At 41.2% G+C, this 22,105-nt stretch overlaps 1 protein-coding gene across 1 annotated transcript; it reads left to right on the forward strand.

The window, feature by feature from the left end:
* Positions 1-6,415: 6,415 nt before the first annotated feature.
* LOC124289107 (toll-like receptor 4) lies at positions 6,416-21,507 on the forward strand. The gene is made up of 4 exons (XM_046725711.1): positions 6,416-6,427; positions 7,222-7,678; positions 8,000-9,321; positions 20,989-21,507. Exons 1-4 carry the CDS (start codon positions 6,416-6,418, stop codon positions 21,505-21,507), a joined length of 2,310 nt encoding a protein of 769 aa, XP_046581667.1.
* The last annotated feature ends 598 nt before the right edge of the window (positions 21,508-22,105 follow it).

A 22,105-nucleotide genomic window follows, 5' to 3' on the forward strand; every position in this document is an offset into this window, starting at 1 on the left:
AACAGTACGGACTTGAAGGTCATGCCCTTCAATGGGTGACGTCTTATCTGTCTGACCGACAGCAATCTGTTGTTGTTGGCACTGAGAGATCAAAAGGCACTGTACTCACATGTGGGGTGCCACAGGGATCAGTCCTTGGTCCAGTCCTGTTTGTGTTGTATACCGGATATGTCGGAAGGATTACTACAGACCACACAGTTTCTCATCATGCCTACGCTGATGACACCCAGCTCCTGAAAGCATTTCATCTGTCAGATCTATCTACGTCCCTTCAGTGCATCGCTGAATGTACGCAGGACATCAAGTGCTGGATGACGGGAAACATGCTTTAACTTAATGACACAAAAACAGAAGCAGTTCTCATTGGTACAAAGCAACAACTCAGCAAGGTCAAAACCGACACCCTTACAGTCGCAGACTCTGACGTCAGATTCTCTGATGTGGTTAAGGACTTGGGTGTCCACATCGACTCTTCCTTGACTCTGGATGCTCATGTTAACCGTCTGAGCAGGACCTGCTACTTTCACCTAAGATCCATTGGCAACATTCGGCAATACCTGACAACTGCTGCAACTCAAGCCCTTGTTCGAGCTCTTGTTACATCTAGGCTTGATTACTGTAACAGCATCCTTTCAGGCCTCAGTTCTAAACTCCTTGATAAGTTTCAGAAGATCCAAAATACTTCCGCCCGCATCATCAGCAAGACTTCTAAACGTTCCCAAATAACACCAGTGTTGAAAGAACTGCATTGGCTACCAGTTAGGGCCAGAATTGACTTTAAGATCCTCTGTCTGACATACAAGTGCCTCCATGGTTTGGCTCCCTCCTACTTGTCTGAACTCCTACATCCGTATGTCCCTGCACGCAACTTGCGCTCAAACACACAAAACCGACTGGTCATCCCATCCTACAAACTGAAATCCTTCGGACACCGCTCATTCTCTTACTCCGCGCCTGTGCTTTGGAACTCTCTCCCATGTGCCCTTAAAAGCTCTGCCACAATTGACATTTTTAAGTCCAGACTTAAAACCCACCTTTTCTCAGTATATTATGTATAACTTCATCTGTAAATACTCCAGTGTAAATATTCTGTAGCGCTTTGAGCATGCCTTAGGGTGTGGAAGGGGCGCATTATAAATATGCATTTATTATTATTATTATTATAAATCAGTGAGGAAGGGTGAAGTTGTGCTTAACGTGGCGTTCACGATGATTTCAGTTACATAGCGACGTGCATGCGTGCGCGGGTATGTGTTGCTTGAACCTTATCTTGTTACCCCGTCTGCACGGTATATTCAACATGTCAATCCATTTCTGTCCCATGCTGGCTTTGCCTCGATATTATAATGATGCATTTCGGTCAGGGGCGGACACTCGCATGAATTTGCTGATGCATATTTTAGTAAGTTCTAACTGCTACGTTAAACAACAAACAAACTTGCGAAATGTTGTAATTACAAATCGAAAGACGACCCTTTCTGTTACAAGTTCTCCAGGAAGTCACCTTTGTAGTACTACCAGAAGATAACGACAAGGAAACACGACTGTTTTTATCCGGTTTCGCCACGGGTCTCCAACGAGGAACGTCCTGAACAACACGGTTACCGTTATCAGTTTCCTCCCCTTATCTGACACAGACCTGATACAGATTACTCAACAAACACTCAATAAATGAAAATGTAATGAGACTACAAATTTGTGTTGTCACAACTTTTTGTGAGGAGTATAGTTGGAATATTGCTGAGTGCGGCGTAAAACTAAACTCACTCACTCATTATTGAATGAAGGAAACACATCAGGCGGTATTGCATTTATCTGAATCTACAGTTAAACCAGCCTTATCAAATCACAAGAAACGCTAGTACAAGCAGTGGTGGACAAGCTGAGCAGATATTAGTATTCACATCCTCAAAGCCTTCTTTAAGCAAATTTGTAACTTTGTCGAGATAGAGTCACTAAAGTTTCTAAGAAACCTTGTCACTAATCAAAACCAGACACTGGGATTACCTTCTGTGGCAAGAACGTGTGTACATATGGAAGAAAACCTGCCACACATATGTAGAATATTTATAACCCGGCTTTCCAGCCTTCATATCCTGATAACCCAAGCTTCCTAGAAGATTATCCCATCGGGTTCCCATTTTCTGCTGGGTGAACAGAGGTAATTCTGAACAAATACACTTGCCTGAGGTGAGACCACGTGTATCACATGTGCTTCGTTGTGGGACATGACTGAAGTCCAAGACACTCTCAGGAGTCAAGCTGTCAAACCCCCTCACTCATCCAAGACCTCTCCGCGTCCAGCGTTGCTTAACTTCAACTGATCCACAAACCACCACATCACCCAGAGGCTGAATAATAAAATCAACACTTATTCACTCTATGTGCATCTGAACTATACGGTGTTACATCTTATTTGTCGGATATTTTCGTTTATTTGTATGTTATTGCCCTTATGTTATTGTTTGAATATTTGTTTGTTGTTTAGCGCCGCACTCAGCAATATCCCAGCTGTGTGTGCGTGCGTGTGTGTGTGTGCATGCGTGTGTGTGCATGCGTGCGTGCGCGCGCGTGTGTCTCTGTGTGTGTGTTTGTGTGTGTGTGTATTTGTTTGAACGGCTGAGTGCGGCGTTAAACAGCAACTAACCAACATACATAGCGGATAATGTGATGATAATTATGTCCTTCGAGACTACATTTACCGAGTTTCACATTGTCACAATGCTGATTTCCTCCAAACCCGAACCTCGACCCGGGCTCTATCGCATGCGGAGCTCATTTACATCACGACAGCTGCAACTACAATCACAGACGCCTGCAGACGTAGTCGTGTTAAATGAAGATCCATGTTGACATGTAAGTATTGTTAAACGTATCTAAACTTACGACAGAGGGAGTTTGGTTTAACACCTTGGAACGTATTCCAGTGATATGACGATGTGTCAGTTTGATGTGGAAGAAAAGTCTGAAGCTCTGTGCACAGGTGTCAGGCGGGTACCATTTTGGTGAAGTGAGTGAATTGGATTTATGCCGCTTTTAGCAATATTCCAGCAATATCACGGCGGGGGAAACCTGAAATGGGCTTCACACGTTGTACCCATGTGGGGAATCGAACCCGGGTCTTCGGCGCGACGAGCAAACGCTTTAACCACTAGGCTACCGAACCGCCCTCACTTTCGTGAACCTCATGCTCACGGGTATGGTGCCGACAAACATGGAATCATTATAGGAGCCAGTAGGTGAGGTGAAATTGGGTCTTACGTCGTGCTTGAGAATATTTCGCTCATATGACGACGTGCATGCGTGTGTATGTGTATGTGCGGCTGCTTGTACTAGCCCAGACTTAAGCTGGTTTTATAGTGCTAGCCCACTGAGATACCATGCCGCAGTGAAGCATGAATACCCCACTCAGACACATTATACTGGCTCCGAGCTGACCAGTCCTTGTTGTACCCATTAATGCCTAGCGCCTAGGGACCAACAAGTACCATATTTTGACGTCTTTTAGTATAACGCGGTCGGGGATCGAACCCGTGACCTTCCGCTCTCCGGGCGGACCCTCTAACCACTACACCACGGAGGCGGTCTATAGGAGCCAGTAAGGATTGGCGATAAGTTTCTGGTGAATGTAGGTATCAAGAAAGCGCAACATTCCATCTATACTGCAGTTTCCAGTAACAATCGAGACTGAAGCACGCAAACCAGTGACAAGAGTGTGATCATCGATCCGCATGCCAACAGGTTGCCAATATGCTTACAACCAATCTACAAACATGAGATAAAAATGTAACGATGGTATGTGATATAATACTTGTGCTTTTGTGTTTTACAGATAATATCTGGATACAAGGGCATTTGTCTGATCATATACAAAAGATATTATATTAGTGCCCATGTCATACGAGTGCCTAAATGTTGGTAATTTCCGAGCGAGTGCGAGGGATATACCGATATTTAGGCATGGTGTCGATATAGTACATAGTATGATATTGGCACGAATATAATATTCTGTTTATTACCGAAGTTGTCAAACTGAGGAAAATAATCCCAAATCTACTTTCAAACATAGGCTGGCTACCCGCCGTCGCAGTATGTAGAACGTAACGTCACAGAAGAAAGTGATATTTTGCTCTTGGGCATCGTATGAAATATTTGAACCCGATATTTTCGCGCTCGTTGGTAATAAATAACTTTATTACCCACGTGGTCAACGTATGGGTAGTTGCAGACTCATCTCGTACGTCACACGAGTGTCGTATCGCGTTGACCTGTGTCGTAACGACTTGACCTCAGATTCTAACGATTTGATTGGATAACCGATGATCTCTCAGTTTGGTCACATTCTGACGTAACTATTTTTTCAGTCATAACAAACACGTGAATTCATTCATTCTACAACTTAAATGCATTGTGGGAATGTAAACATTGCGAACGTTGCCTTGTCGCTGTTTAATTGTGAGTCGAACTGAGACATTACATCCGTCGAAACACATAAACGCAATGTTTCCACCAGTGATGTTAGCCGAATAAAGCAGCTGGAAACCAAGAAACGAGGTGCTACGGAGTAGTTTACTGTAGGAGGCTGTACGAGGCGATGACAACTGACATGCATCGTGACGTCGGTTACCAAGGCAGTGACGTCATTACAGCGTGACGTCATGCAAATATTGTACTACAGTACAAAACTCTTCCGCAACCTCTTTATGAAACCGGTTTCGGTTTGAAACGAAAAACATAACAAAAACACGCTATTTTGTCAATTTAATGCATGTAAGACGTGGGTAACAAATAAAATACCACACTCGGTCTCATTACAAACGAATTATACGAAACTCGTGACCTTCCGAGTGTCCCTCCTATGGTATCTGACCGAGCGAAAGCGATGGTCAGATATCATCGGAAGGTCGAGAGTTTCGTATAATTCGTATGTAATGAGACCTCGTGTAGTATTCTCTATGTAGAACAGTTACTGTCGAATATAGCATTACATCAAAATAGCACGATGGAAATTTCCTGGTTAGGTTACATGGTATACTGAACAACGTTGCGGTCGTAAAACGATTACGCAAATGACGCAGCAGAATTTGATTGTCCTCGGCATGTGATGTCACACGTGGCTGTCCTGGTCTGGGCCGAATAGATGTCGTACTGTCTGATGCACCTGTGTCCTCAAGCTGTGAATTTTCCGACTATTCCATCTCACGTGCAACAGCCACAGTAGACTGACCTGCCTTGAGCACGTTCACGGCCAACATCTGTAAGGCGTGGCATGAGCATTGTTTATCTCTCAAGGATCAGTAAACAGGTGTCACATGTACATGCAGAGTTGTGTGTTCACAAAATAGCGTGCTGCATACACCCCAGGTGATTCACCACAGTTGAAATGGGCCTATAGTCAGGCTAGACCAGGAAATTTTGGTATTCGTCCATATTAACTACCTTGTACTACCAATTTTCAAAGTAATTCATTTCATCAAGTTTCTATTTTGTTCAGTATATATTTCCAAATCTAACGTTAAAGGTAAGGTTAAATGACCAAAGCGAGCAAAGTCCCATCAAAGCGTATTTACTTAAAGCCAGTGGAGTTAAACAACTCTTATATAGTGTTACTTACAGAAGTACAAAAACTGATGCCACGATATGAAATTGTTTTCTCCCTTTCAACATCTACAATCCATATCAGTCATACTATATATGTAGGGGGTTAGATCGGAATATTTGGATACTAACGCTTTACTGGAAGGTCAGGTGAGGTGAAATTGGGGTTTACATCGTGCTTGAGAATATTTCGCTCATATGACGGTATCTTTACTGGAAGGAAACACATTTTGGGCAATAAAAGACTTCCATGTCCTTATGGAAGGATAACTTCAACATCATCTGAGGAAGCCTTCCGCCCAATAAATTATAGTTTATTCTGAGTAAATAGCAATGGGGTGTAATGATGCCAGCAATGGCACTTTAACGGGATTTCAAAAGATCCAAATGCTTGTTTGGCAATTTTTGAGCACCGACCTGTGCACTTGGGATACGATGACACATGTCAACCAAGTCAGCTAGCCTCCCTGCCCGATCCCGTCAGTAGTCTCTTACAACAAGCATGAGTTACTGAAAAACAATTCTAACCCGGATCGTCACTGGTCCTTGGCACAAAAGATGAACTTTGATGACGTCTTTTGGAATGTCTGATTACAATAGCTTCCTATGACTCGTTGGACCAAGTGGTTGATGGGTCGAGCGATGACCCTCAAGGGGCTTGTTGACTTGATTGTGTGTCATCGACCTCCCACGGGGTGGCGTCCTGCTTGTGATAGCTTTCAGCGTTGCGAGTCATGTCAATTTACACTTGTCAAAGAGGAACACAAAAGATCAAGACAACCAGTTGTGAGGCTTCCATTTGTCGTGGATGGTCGCGATGGCCGAGTGGGTTAGGTCGCTGACTTTGTATGCTCAGGAATAGGTGCCTGACTCTGAAAGCGTGGGTTTGAATCCCGGATTGGTCTCAACGTCCAAAGGTACTAGTTTCGGTACTTTAGTGCAAAAGTGTTATCGCAAATATAACATTGCTTTACGTTTGACCACTTTCTACAAGGCATTTTATATGAGTAACAGTTATGTCTGGTCCTGACTTCATTATTGACAGATACATATTATTACTAATGATTATTGCAATATTTGACAAAACACAAAGAAAAATAGGGAAAGAACGTTTGGGTAAAACGAAGAGAACAAGGAGAAACGAAAGCTTGAACAAATGTTTAATTTGAAATTAAGTGAAAATGTTAGTCGTAATTCTCGCCCGTGAAACTCTAGAGCGCATACAATGTGTAGTATACTGACAATATTGTTTGTTCTATTTCAGGTAACATAACCATGACAAACAACATTGTACTACTTTTTTTCTGTTTCTCTGGAGAAGTTATCTGGGCATGTACGTTTCATAAGGATGTGACATATGGAGGAGTATTTGTAAACTGTTCCAGCAACAACCTATCCTCTGTACCAAATGATCTTCCCCTGAACACAACATCGCTCAGTTTGCATAGCAATCACATTGCCGTGTTGCCCATTCCACTCAACAGTTCCTGGAATACACTCAGTTACCTGGACCTCTCCAACAATAAATTAGCCAAACTGGGAAAGCGGACGTTTGAAAGCATTTACAACTTAGAAGAACTGTTCTTGGAAAACAACAAGCTCATTCTCAATTCTGACACATAGCCGGACGATGTCTTCCTACCTCTTCAGAAGCTTCAGAAGCTTCACCTGCACAACAATGACCGACGGTTTAATGGTACATATCCAGAAACCGCTCTCGGTAAACTAAGGAGTGTTGTGGAATTGAAAATTGATTCATCTAGAATCACCATCTTTGGATCTGGATTTGCAAACATGAGTAGTCTCAAAAGACTTCTTTTGGGGTTTAATGGTTGCAAGATTGAAGAAATGTCAAACATCACGTTACGATCTTTTCAACACAGCCATGTTGAAGACCTAGATCTTAGTAGTTGCCCATTGGAGGCTGTAGATAAAATATCATTTGTTTATTTGAAAAGGCTCAAGAATTTGAACCTTTCTAAGAGTACATTCGTTGCCCCAGTGGATGCTGTTAGGTCTATGTATGGTTTAAATGGGCTAAACATGACAAGTGTTTCATTTGATACAATGTACAGTTTCCGTAAATTTCGGTATGGTCCTGTTGAACCGCGAATTCTTACACATGAAGTGCTCGATAATATTCAAGGCGTTTGTGTGAAGAACTTTTCAATGACATATAATAAAATAGTATGGATTGATTCTTCGATTTTAAACCCCAGTTCGCCTTTCACCCAATGCATTGTACACTTGGACCTTTCTGGTAATGAATTGCTAGGAGACCAGCAGGTGTTATTCAAACTGGTCTTCGCACCTCAGTTGGTGTTTCTGAATTTTTCAAATATTTTGAAGAGAAACGAGTTCTTTCCAACAACATTACCACAACATAACTCCCTGTTGTCAGTACCAACCTTCAGTCTCACACTTCCCCCTAAACTGGAATACCTTTGTATGCATGGGACGCTGTACGCGGTAGGTTACATAAACGGCAATATTGAATTTAAAAATGCAGCATCGCTCAAGAGTCTCAACTTTGAATTTAACGGATTGTATGCCTTACAATACAATATTTATGGGTTAGAGAACCTCACTGAGATTGATGTCTCTGGAAACTACTTCACCAACGTGAATCCTGGAATATTGAAATATTTTACAAGTTTGACAACTCTTAAGATGTCTCAAATGGGCTTTAGAAACGACTTTCTACTTAAAGAGGGACGTGAGATGTTTTTGCCATTAGGTGCACTGAAAACTATTGTTCTTAGTCGCAATGATTTAGCAGTCATGGATTCACAGATATTTGCTTGGAATCAACTGACAGTCATTGATTTGTCCCTTAACCGCTTTGAGAGTATCCCTTTTGACATCACAACAACCCCGTCTCTCCAACGTCTTGACCTCAGTTACAACTCGCTGCCTGTACTATCAGCGTCACAGAGGAGTCTACTCGATGCCTTGGCAACAACAAATAACCTTACTTTGAACCTTAACAACAACCTTCTGTCCTGCGGATGTAAGAACTTAGACTTTGTGAAGTGGCTGTTCCAAACAGATGTGAATGTTGAAAGCATAGATACATATACCTGTGTATCTGATGATGGCGTTATTACATCTCCATCTTCTATTTATCATCATTATGATGAAACCTGGAGAAGGTGTTTGGGACCAATTTGGTTGTCTATATCTATTTCTGCTTTTGCACTGATTATTTTATTTATGATTTTAATATACCTGATATACCAGAAAAAGACTTTAGTTCTAAACATCATTCACCGGTTGTTTGGGTTGGTAAATGTCTCCAAATCACCGAAACGTACTGACTTTCCAAACGACGCCTACATCGGCTACAGTGACGTCGATTACCAGTACGTCTGTCACACTGTGAGAGAACACCTGGAAGATAGACATGGAGTCAAACTCTTCCTGAAGGACAGAGATACCATCCCTGGAGGACAAATAGCCGACGACATCATCAGCGGAATAGATTCCAGTTGGAAGACGGTCCTCGTTCTCACCCAGTCTTTTATTGAGGACCAGTGGTGCCGCTTCATTGTTAATCGTATTGTGTATTCCTCCACCAGAATGCCAGCTGGTTGTATCCTGCTTGTGTTGTTTGAGGACGTGAGACGAGGGGACATCTCCCCGGCCCTGCTCAATGTTGTGGAAGAAAGACACATTTTCAGTGTGGGGAAATATATGGGCGACCAGGGCAGACTTTGGAGAGACGTTAGTCAGCTTATCATCAATGAAACGGAATTTTAGAAGAAAACGATTTCTTGTTGACCAGTGGAGATGAAATTGTCGCATAAATAAGTGGACACTGACATTGAGTCCTTTTCGGAGATCGTTTGATATTTTTAAAATGTGACATCTGTGTCGTGTGCTCACTTGCAACACAACCTTGTCCGAGTATCCTTTCACGTATATACCGATGATAGAGTGCTTGCTCAGTGTGTTAATTGGTTGCGTGTTTGTAGTTATAATGTGTGGGAAAGATTTCCGCCCGTAACCCCCGGTTGTTTTCAGTTTTTTTATCATTCTATGCCTTAAAATAGGTGTTTATTAAAAAAATATTCCTAACCCTAAACCGAACTCTAAAACTAACCTTAAACCTAGTCCTAAACCCTAGAAATAATCATAATAAATAGAATACATTTCAAGCGGGGATTATGGGCGGAACTCTTACGTAATGTGTGTTCATAATAATTCAAAGAGATGATGTGTCAACTGTTTCAAAATAAAAGGTGGTCCCTGCCTATTGAATTTGCGGTTGAATCAAACCTCAGATAACTCGAAGTACTTACGTGGGTCCCTTCAACGTTGACAAAACGCTGTTTGTACTTGAAATGTATTTGCTATGTCATCTGAAAGTTAAAAAGAGGGACAAAGCAGTATGCACAGCAATAAGAAAGGGGGATGTGCCTTTAATCATTTCTGGACGCGCCTTATATGGGTATTGTTTCGAGTAAAGATGTAATTCAGGAGTATATTACAACGTATCTCGCACAACTAAATGGACTACACAACAACCTGTCTAAATGAGAATAAATTAATATGCATAAATTTCATAATATCCTAATGGTAGGTTGGTACAAAACATTGATTTATCAGTGTAATACATGAAGAGGGCATTCACTTCACAATAAGTAGTGGCTAAGGAATATGGCAGTTAGTAGTTAAAATTACCTCATTTCCAGGGCTCTCGCCTATTTGGGTTGTCAGTCCAGGTTTGAGCAGGTCATCATGCGACGATGTCGCATTAGTCATACAAGATATAGACATGAATATTTATTGAAAGGTAAAGATCCTCCATTCTGTATCCCTTGTGATGAAAAAATCACGGTCAAGCATGTCCTGCTTGACTGCATTGATTTTTCAATCACAAGGGATAAATATTTCAGTGTCAAAACACGGAAGGATCTTTTTTATACTGTAAATTATCATTTAATACTTGTTTTTTTTAAAAGAAATAGAATTATTGCATAAATTTTGAATATGTTTTGTAAATATATAAATGGTATTTTAAACATGGTGGCATGAATTAGCAACTGCGATTGTTAGTGGCTGTATACTCAAAGGGGGTTAAAGTATCGTGAAATTATTGTCCTCCTGAGAGGGTACGTAAGTCCCAAACACTTTCAAAGTCAATTTCGCTCAACCATACTTTTTAATCGTAGTATATCTGTTCTTTTAACTTTCGGCTAAATCTTCCTACATCACCAGTGGCTGAAGGGATGGTGTAAATCCAGCTAGGGTCCATGCAGGTAGCAAAAGTAACGTAAGTCCCCATGGTCCCTAGTATGGGGATCTACCTTTAGTTGTTGGCGATCTATAGCCTGTTTTTATATTGTATTGTCCAAATAGTGCTATTAGTTTTAACTTTCCACACTAGTTTTAGTTATAATTGTGATATTCTAGTTGTTTTACTGTCCTTCGTCGACATGTTTTTATAATGTACATATATTCCATTTCAATGTTAAGTATGTTCTCGTCACGATATGGCTGAAATATTGCCGGTGTGACGTTAAATATTAACTCACTCACTCACTCCAGGGTTTTCGAAGTCTGTAATAACATCATGATTTCACAGTTAGGCTTGTCCATAGTTAACACATTCCAACAGACCGAGGTTATAATAATTGTATATACATGTACTATCCTCACATCAATATCATGAGAAGAAAACTGGCAGAAGTCAAAACTACAATCTACTTCTCAACCAGACCAGAGTAACACAGAGCTTCAATTCAAGTATTTGAGTTATTCAATGCTTTGTCTATAGGATGGCCACTGTGAATTCATTTACAAAGGCAGCTTGCCTGAATAAATCAAACCCAAAGCTTACATTCCATTCAGTTGTATAACAAATTGTTTTGCTCCAGTGAATGTCCCTCACCTTAAGCTAAATCTAATTGTACCATGTATGTAATCAATATATACAAGTATGCAATATATTATCAAACATGCATCATCACCCATAACAGTATACCTAGTGATGTACTTGACGTGTCTACTGGTCTAGAATTGATCCCCCTTTCACCATGTTTTCACTGAAACGATTGGTGTCTCAAGTGATAGTTGTCATGTTTCTATTATTCAACGTGTTTCCAAAATTGTAAACATATAAATTTATGAATAAAATTCTTTATCATTAAATTCAGTTCTATTTCAGCATATGTTAATTTCGGTAGCACTATATTAGTTACTAATATCTTGTGACATATTTTCGTGGTACATTCGTTAGTCGACACATACGGAACAATAATCACATTTTCGCAGTAAACAATATATAGGTATTTTTTTTAAAAAGTACGGGAACGTCATTTTCAATTTATGATTGAAAAGGTTGGGAGATATATCGGAGTAAATCAATATTGATATGATGATAATGAATGTTTTGAGAGTGCATTCCCTTTTACACTTCCTTATGACCATAGTTGTTGTACAGTAATTGCTCTTGAAAGATGATTAGTCTATGACGTGAAGTTTGCTTGTGTACGAATTTCATTTCAAACAAAAACCCGTCTAGAAACACAAACAATTGTGTGAAGTAAGATGATTGTCAAAATTGTCTCCAGTGATTTATCTTGAAAACCGTCAAAATCAAGAATGACTCCCCATGCACGTGTAAGCAGAATAGGGCTACAGCGTTGTGCACGTGCAATCTATGCTTAACGCAAATACTTATCCAAATTGAAACTTCATTTTCCAACTTTTTTAAATAGTATATAATTAAAATGTAATTATCATGTATTTTGAACTTGTTTTAGTAACGACATGGCTGAAATACTGCCGATGTGACTTTAAATTGTTATTCACTTACTCACTATGTCCGGGTTGCGTTTTCCGGAAATCCTCCAAGTCATAAAAGTAACGTACAAGTAAGTTGTGTTCAGCTATCTTTTTGTAGGTGTTATCTGTGAAATATGGTCAAATATACGGGAAGGAAAAAGTAATTTGAAAACCAGTTCCTGCAGTTTTCACATGTCACTTGAATAAGTGAGTGAGTTTAGTTTTACGCCGCACTCAGCGATATTCCAGCTATATGGCGTCGGTCTGTAAATATTCGGATCTGGACCAGACAATCCACGGATCAACTGTATGAACATCGATCTACGCAATTGGGGAAAAAACGACATGAGTCAACCAAGTCTGCGAACCTGACCGCCCGATCCCGTTAGCTACCTCTTACGACAAGCACGGGTTACTGAAGATCAATTCTAACCGGGACCTTCATGGGTCACTTGAATGAAGTTTCCCAGAGTATGGAAGACATAAGTATATGCTAACGCGCCTTTATCAATCTCAATAGCGATTTTTGCCGACATGTTACTGAAAGGTAAATTCAAAGAATACATAACCTTTAGTGACTGTCAAACTTATTTATCTGATAACATTGACATCACCCGAACACAACAACCCTCAGAATAAACATGCACAATGTGTGGCATGAATGTGCTCCACTCTTCACACATGCACCCTGATCGATGCAAGCCTACCTGTAATCATTCTTCTGGCATAACAAGCGGGCCCTAACGTCATTTTTATGGATGATAATGCCCGTCCATGGATGATAATGCTCGAGAAAGAGTTGGTAGCGATGTTGTTTAGATCAACAACATCACACATATGGACTGGCCTGCAAGGTCAATTCATCTTAATCCCATTGAACATGCTCTGGACATTATTGGAAGTCATGCTTACGGTCTCCATGTTCACCCCCAGACTCCGGATGACCTTGAGCAAGCGTTACAGAGAGAATGGCAGAACAGCAACTTTAAAGGCTCATTTGGTCAATGCAAAGACGTGTAGAAGCTTTTGCATTTGTGCTCATGGTGGTCATACGCGTTACTAAACACTGCTTCACTGTCCAAAACTGACTTGAACCTTAATGTTAACATTTTGCTCCATCAAAGCAGCACAGTTTGCACGACTGTTTCACTGGGTACATGCTTTAATGATGTGCAAGTCTATTATTGCTCAATACCATTTCGTTTCATTTTGCTAATCGTGTTTACATATGATTCTGACCTTTCTATTGCATCATTCCATGATTTGCAATTTCAATCAATGAAGATGTAATGAGACTACAAATTTGTGTTGCTTAACTTTTTGTGAGGAGTATAATAGAAACAGTCACACACATTTCGATCATGACAGTCCCAATAAAGAGTGAGTGAGTGAGTGAGTGAGTTATTATTTAACGTCACATCGGCAATATTTCAGCCATATCGTGACGAGAACATTTGACACTGTAATAGAATATATATAGTTACCTGCCGACGAAGGGCAGTAAAACAACTAGAATATCACAGATATAAAGGTAAAACTAGTAATAGAGTCTAAAACATTTTAACCATAGGGGACAACACAATATAAAAATAGGCTATAGATCACCAACAACTGAAAGTAGGTAATAAAGAGTGCATCGTAAATATTGTTTGTTTGTTGCTTAACGCCACACTCGGCAATATTCTATTTATATTGGCAGCGATTTGTGAACAATCGATTCGGACCAGCCAGTGCAGTGATCAACAGCATGAACATCGATCTACGCAATTGGGATACGATCATATGTGTCAACCGAGCCAGCGAGCCTGACCACCCGATCCCGTTAGTCGCCTCTTACTACAAGCATGGGTTGTTGTAGACCAATTCTAACCCGGATCTTAATGATACCCACTACATTTCAGCGGATTCGAACTTATTGACCCGTGAAGGTCCGGGTTAGAATTGATCTTCAGTAACCCATGCTTGTCGTAAGAGGCGACTGATGGCCTTCCTGGAATGTTTTTTGTAATCGTTTGCCATAAAAATATGAAAACGATACACGAAGAGTGCATGCAGAAAACGTTTTCCATGGTGAAAAGAGTACAGACATTGACTATAAAAGGCCTAACCAAATTCATTACTTCATTACGAAATTTACGACGGAAACGAAGATATAAGACAATGCCAAGATTGAATACTACTGACCGAAATATCGCCATTAGACGATTGGAAGCAGGGTAGTCCCAGTCTGTCGTGGCAAGACACTTCAACGTCCACCACAGCAATATATATCTCGATTATGGCATCGATATACCCGCTTCAGTTCGACCACTCTTGCTCAGGACCGATTCATCTGGGTGTTTCACCTACGTCACCGATTTGCTACAGTAACGCACACTGCAGGACAGGTGCCTGGTCTTCGAAGAATTTCCGACCAAACCATCAGAAATCGTCTGAGAAAAGTGGCAATTAGAGCATATCGACCAAAAGTTGGACCTGTCCTGACACGACTACGGCGGCAACGACGGGTCCAATGCTACAAGAATCTCCACCAAGAACATATCACAGTCCACAATCCAGACCCGCTTAGATAATATCACAGGCGATTCCAAAACAGTAACTGTGCTTCATACAAGTTTAATCAAATAACTCTAATCTAAAATTAGATAGACCATCTTTCAAAACAAATTCATGAAGACTTTAAAGTCAGGATTCACATGACAATTAGAATAATGTTGACTACCGGGACAACACGAGTTGATCTGTTTTTTCATTTGAGCGAGGGGGCGGTGGGGTAGTCTAGTGGTTAAAGCGTTGCCTCGTCACGCCGAAGACCCGGGTTCGAATCCCCACATGGGTACAATGTGTGAAACCCATTTGTGGTGTCCCCCGCCGTGATGTTGCTGGAATATTGCTAAAAGCCGCGTAAAGCCAAACTCAGTAAGTCAGTCATTTGCGTGAGTGAGTGAGTGGTTGGGTGTGTATGGGTGGGTGGTTGAGTGAGTGGTTTTACGCCGATTTCAGCAATATTCCGGGGGACACCAGGAGTTGGCCTCATACATTGTACCCATGTGGGGAATAGAACCTCAGGCCTTCAGTCAAGGCAGGCGATCGCTTTAACCACTAGGCTACCTCACCGTGTGCTAAATCTACAGTGGTCCTAGAAGCAAACTGTCATTTAGCTCATGCATCTGCCCTTCCGTACAAATACATCCTCGCCCTTATTTGTTTATAGCTCTCACCTGACGAGACGCAAGAAAATACTCCGAAACGTTGTGTTCCTTCTAATATTGACGCTTACACCAATAAATTGTCACTAATGCACGTGCTTTGGCATATATGGAAGGCAAGATTACTCTTACTCTTAGACCCAGGTGGTCGGACAGTGACACCAGCGAACGAACTGCACGTCTCGTCGTGGCTGCTGCCGATGAGATTGATGGTAGGAATACTGCTGCCCCCCTTCATGTTATGTAACAGGATCTTTAGGTATTTTAAAAAAACAAATTTACAGTAAACTGTTGTTAAATTGTGAGCGAGTGGGTTTAGTTTTACGCCTCACTCAGCAATATTCCAGCTATATGGCGGCGGTTTGTAAATATTCTAGTCTGGACCAGACATTCCACTGATCGACAGTATGAGCACCGATCTATGCAACTGGCGATACGAATGCAAGTCTCCCAAATCAGCGAGCCTGACCGCGGATTTCCAGGCTTCATATCCTGCTCAAAGTGCACAAATATAATCTGATTATTACCCTGGATAACCAAAGCTGAGAGGCGCTAGAAGGATAATAGTCACATGATGTATCCCACCGGGTACCCATTTTCTGCTGGATGAACACATGCAGTTTTGAGCAAATCCACTTACCATGTACTTTGTTGTGGGGAAGGGCTTTAGTCCTAGATGTTCAGTCCTAGACAATCTTAGAAGTCAAGCTGCAAAACACGGTCACCCATCCAAGGAATCTCCGCGGCCAACGTTGCTTAACTTCAACTGATTTGTGACCTGAGCTCTATGCACAGGGCCACACACCACCACTTCACCCAGAGGCTGAATAATAAAATCAACACTTATTCACTCAGGTAAGAAACCTTACTGTTTTGTACTATGAGCACCAGTTACAGTACTATATGCTGTTTCATCGTATTTGTCAGGTATTAATGTTTATCTCCAAACTTTTGTCCTTCCTGCATGAATGTTTGTTTGTTGCCGCACTCATCAATATTCCAGCTCTGTGCGTGTACATACATAACGGCTGAGTGCGGAGTTATAAACAACCAACAAACAAACATGTATAACGGATCATATGATGATAAGTATGTATTAGGCTACATTTACCTACGTTTAGTTTCACATTGTCACAATGCTGACTTCCTTCAAACCAGGACCTCAGCTGTGGCCTTAACCCGAACCTCGACCCGGGTTCTATCACATGTGGAGCTCATTTACATCACGACAGCTGCACCTACAATCGGAGACGCCCGCAGACGTAGACGTGTTAAATGAAGATCCATGTTGATATGTGAGTATTGTTACACGTATCTAACCGTATGATTGAGGGAGTTTGGTTTAACGCCGCTTGAAACATATTAAAGTTATATGAGGATGTGTCAGCTCAATGTGAGAGAAAAGTCTGAAGCCCTGCAGATGCCAGGCCTACACCACTTTGTTGAAGTGAGTGAGTTGGGTTTTATGCCGCTTTTAGCAATATTCCAGCAATATCACGGCGGTGAACACCAGAAATGGGCTTCACACTTTGTAACAATGTAGGGGAATCGAACCCGGGTCTTCGACGTGACGAGCGAACGCTTTAATCACTGGGCTACCGAACCGCCGTCCTTTGGGACGGGTATGGTACCGACAAACTTGGAATCATTATAGGAGCCAATCTATCCGTCAGCAGGTTGCGAATAATCTTACAGTACTACGGTACTAGTATTTGTGTTTTATAGATAATATTCAGATGCATGGGCAGTGTACATTTGTGTGACCATATATAACTCTCGAACTGTCGAATAGAGCAATACATCGAAATAGCACGATGGACATATCCTGGTTAGGTTGCAGGGTATACTGAACAACGTTGCAGTCGTAATGCGATTACGCAAGTGACGTAGCCGAATTTGAGAGTCCTGTCATGTGTCGCACGTGGCCGTCCTGATCTGGGCCGAACAGATGTACCTGTCTGAAGCACACATGTCCGTCTACTTCATCTCATGGCACGTGCAGCAGCCACAGTAGACTGACCTGTCTGGAGGATGCCAAATGAACGTTTACGTCCAACATTTGTAAGGCGTGGCATGAGACTTGTTTATCTCTCAAGGATTAGCAAACAGATGGCACATCTACTTGTGCAGGGTCGCTTGTTCACAAACGAGCGTGCTGCATGCACCCCACGTGATTCATCACAGTTAAATATCGGCTGATCCGTCAGGTTAGACCTGTCCATTAAGGTATTCGTCCATATTAACTAACTTGTACTACACATTTTCAATGTGGTTTATTTCACCAAGTTTCTATTTTTGTTCAGTATATATTTCCAAATGTAACGTTAGAGGTAAGGTTAAATGACCAAAGCGAGCAAGGTGCCATCTAAACCAGTTTGGGGTTAAATATATCTTATGTCGTGTTATTTACAGAAGTGCAAAACTAATGGTAAGTTATGAAATTGTTTTCTCCCTTTCAAAATCAACGTGGTCTCAAAATCCATAACAGTGAAACTCTATATGTAAGGGGTTAGATCGGAATATTTGGATACTAACGCTTCACAAGGAAGAAAACCAGTTTGTGCAATAAATGACATCACACGTCCTTATGAAGCTATAACTTCAACATGAGGTTGGGAACACTTCCGCCCAATAAATTGTAATTTTATCTGAGTAAATATCAATTTATGTTTATATGGGGGTGTAATGATGCCAGTCATGACACCTTAATGGGATTTCAAGTGATTCAAAGTGCTTGTTTTGCCGATTTTGAGCATCGATCTACGCACTTGGGATACAATGACATATGTCATACAAGTCAGCTAGCCACCAAACCCGAGCCAGTATGTCGCCTGAAAAACAATTCCAACTCAGATCTTCACGGGTCCTTGGCACAAAAGATAAGGCAGTCGTCTTTTGGAATGTCGGATTACAATAGATTCCTAGGAATCGTTGGACTAAGTGATTGATGGGTCGACCCTCAAGGCTTGTTGACTTGATTGTGTGTCATCGACCTCCCACGGGATGACTTCCTGCTTATGATAGCTTTCGGCTGGGATTCCAGCCAATTTACACTTGTCAAAGAGGAACACAAAACATCAAGACAACCAGTTTTCAGATTTCCATTTGTTGTGGATCGCTAACTTTGTATGGTAAGGAATACGTACATTTAACATTAGTAACTGTTGTGTCTGGTCCTGACTCGATTATTTACAGATAAATGTTATTGCTAGTAACTATTCCAATATTTGACAAAACATAAACACAAAATAGGGAAAGAACGTTTGGGCAAAACGAAGAGGGCAAAGAGAAACGAAAGCTGGAACAATATGCTGCATTCGAAATAATGTGAAAATGTAAATTGTAATTGTCGGCAGTGAAACCCTAGAGCGCATACAATGTGTGGGATACTGACAATATTGTTTGTTCTATTTCAGATAACATAACCATGACAAACAACATTGTACTACTTTTTGTCTGTCTCTCTGGAGAAGTTATCTGGGCATGTACGTTCCATCACGATGTGACATATGGAGGAGTGTTCGCAAACTGTTCCAGCAACAACCTATCCTCTGTACCAAATGATCTTCCCCTGAACACAACATCGCTCAGTTTGCATAGCAATCACATTGCCGTGTTGCACATTCCACTCAACAGTTCCTGGAATACACTCAAATACCTGGACCTCTCCAACAATAAATTAGCCAAACTGGAAAAGCGGGCGTTTGAAAGCATTTGCAGCTTAGAAGAACTGTTCTTGCAAAACAACAAGCTTATTCTCAATTCCGACACATACCCGGACGATGTCTTCCTACCTCTACAGAAACTTCAGAAGCTTCACCTGCACAACAATGACCGACGGTTTAAAGGTATATATCCAGAAACTGCTTTTGGTAAACTGAGGAGTGTTGTAGAATTGAAAATTGATTCATCTGGAATCACCATCTTTGGATCTGGATTTGCAAACATGAGTAGTCTCAAAAGACTTCTTTTGGGGTTTAATGGTTGCAAGATTGAAGCAGTGTTAAACGACACGTTACTGTCTTTTCAACACAGTCCAGTTGAAGACCTAGATCTTAGTAGTTGCCCATTGGAGGCTGTAGATACATTGTCATTTGTTTACTTGAAAAGGCTCAAGAATTTGAACCTTTCTAAGAGCACATTCGTTGCCCCAGTGGATGCTGTTAGGTCTATGTATGGTTTAAATGGGCTAAACATGACAAGTATTATACTTGATGAAATGTACAATTTCCTTAATTTTCGGTATGGTCCTGTTGAACCGCGAATTCTTTCGCACAAAGTGCTCGATAATATTCAAGGCGTTTGCGTGAGGAAGGTTTCAATGAAAAAAAATAAAATTGTATGGATTGATTCTTCGATTTTAAACTCTAATTCGCGTTTCACCCAATGCATTGTGCACTTGGACCTTTCTGGTAATGAATTGCTGGGAGACAGGCAGATGTTATTCAAAATGGTCTTCGCGCCCGAGTTGGTGTTTCTGAATGTTTCAAATACCTTGAGGAGAAACGAGTTCTTTCCAACAACATTACCACAACATAACTCCCCATCGTCAGTACCAACCTTCCATCTCACACTTCCCCGTAAACTAGAATACCTTTATATGCATGGTACGTTGAGCGAGATAGGTTACATAAACGGCAATATTGAATTTACAAATGCAGCATCGCTCAAGAGTATCAACTTTGAATTTAACGGATTGTATGCCTTACAATACAATATTTATGGGTTAGAGAACCTCACTGAGATTGATGTCTCTGGAAACTACTTCACCAACGTGAATCCTGGCATCTGGAAATCTTTTTCCAGTTTGACAACTCTTAAGATGTCTCAAATGGGCTTTAGAAACGACTTTCTACTTAAAGAGGGACGTGAGATGTTTTTGCCATTAGGTGCACTGGAAACTATTGTTCTTAGTCGCAATGATTTAGCAGTCATGGATTCACAGATATTTGCTGGGAATCAACTGGCAGTCATTGATTTGTCTTTTAACCGCTTTGAGAGTATCCCCTTTGACATCACAACAACTCCGTCTCTCCAACGTCTTGACCTCAGTTACAACTCGCTGCCTGTACTATCAGCGTCACAGAGGAGTCTACTTGATGCCTTGGCAACAACAAATAACCTTACTTTGAACCTTAACAACAACCTTCTGTCCTGCGGATGTAAGAACTTAGACTTTGTGAAGTGGCTGTTCCAATCAGATGTGAATGTTGAAAGCATAGATACATATACCTGTGTATCTGATGATGGCGTTATTACATCTCCATCTTTTATTTATGATCATTATTATGAAACCTGGAGAAGGTGTTTGGGACCAAATTGGTTATCTTTATCTGTTTCTGCTTTTGCATTGATCATTTTATTCATGATTTTGATGTACCTGATAAACCAGAAAAAGACTTTAGTTCTAAATATCATTCACCGGTTGTTTGGGTTGGTAAATGTCTCCAAATCACCGAAACGTACTGACTTTCCTAACGACGCCTACATCGGCTACAGCGACGTCGATTACCAGTACATCTGTCACACTGTGAGAGAACACCTGGAAGATAGACATGGAGTCAAACTCTTCCTGAAGGACAGAGATACCATCCCTGGTGGACAAATAGCCGACGACATCATCAGCGGAATAGACTCCAGTTGGAAGACGGTCCTCGTTCTCACCCAGTCTTTTATTGAGGACCAGTGGTGCCGCTTCATCGTTAATCGTATTGTGTATTCCTCCACCAGAATGCCAGCAGGTAGTATCCTGCTTGTGTTGTTTGAGGACGTGAGACGAGGGGACATCTCCCCGGCCCTGCTCAATGTTGTGGAAGAGAGACACATCTTCAGTGTGGGGAAATGTATGGGCGACCAGGGCAGACTTTGGAGAGACGTTAGTCAGCTTATCAAAAATGAAACGGAATTTTAGAGAAAACGATAACACGTTGACCAGTGGAGATGAAATTGTGGCACTAATAAGTGGAAACTGACATTGACTCCTTTTCGGAGATCGTTTGATACTTTTGAAAATGTGACATCTGTGACGTGTGCTCTCTTGCAACACAACCTAGTCCGAGTATCCTTTTACGTGCAGTCCAAGCCACGAATTGTAAATACTGATGATAGAGTGCTTGCTCAGTGTGTTAATTTCGTACTTGTTTGTAGCAATAATGTGTGTTCATAATAATTCAAAGTGATGATGTGTCGGACTTACAACTGTTTCAAAGTAAAAAGGTGGTCCCTGCCTATTGAATTTGCGGTTGTATCAAACCTCAGATAACTCGAAGTAGTACTTACGAGGGTCGCTTCAACTTCGACAAAACGTTGTTTGTACTTGAAATGTATTCGCTATGTCCTCTGAGAGTTACAAAGAGAGACAAAACAGTCCGCACAGCCATAAGAAAGGGAGACGTACCTTTAATCATTTCTGGACGTGCCTTCTATGGGTATATACCTGCTTATGTACTTAACGTGTCTACTGATTCCTTTTTTCACCATGTTTTCACTGAAACGACTGGTGTCTCAAA

The sequence above is a fragment of the Haliotis rubra genome, unplaced genomic scaffold, assembly GCF_003918875.1.
Source record: "Haliotis rubra isolate DU_JTF1 unplaced genomic scaffold, ASM391887v1 Scf1115, whole genome shotgun sequence".
NCBI classification, from domain to species: domain Eukaryota; kingdom Metazoa; phylum Mollusca; class Gastropoda; order Lepetellida; family Haliotidae; genus Haliotis; species Haliotis rubra.

Excerpts from the sequence above, each read along its gene's own strand:
- LOC124289107 (XM_046725711.1), top strand. Across the intron at positions 7,679-7,999 it reads TGATACAATGTACAGTTTCC|TACCAACCTTCAGTCTCACA; the intron begins GTAAATTTCGGT and ends CCCTGTTGTCAG. Across the intron at positions 9,322-20,988 it reads AGGGCAGACTTTGGAGAGAC|AAAAAGACTTTAGTTCTAAA; the intron begins GTTAGTCAGCTT and ends CTGATAAACCAG.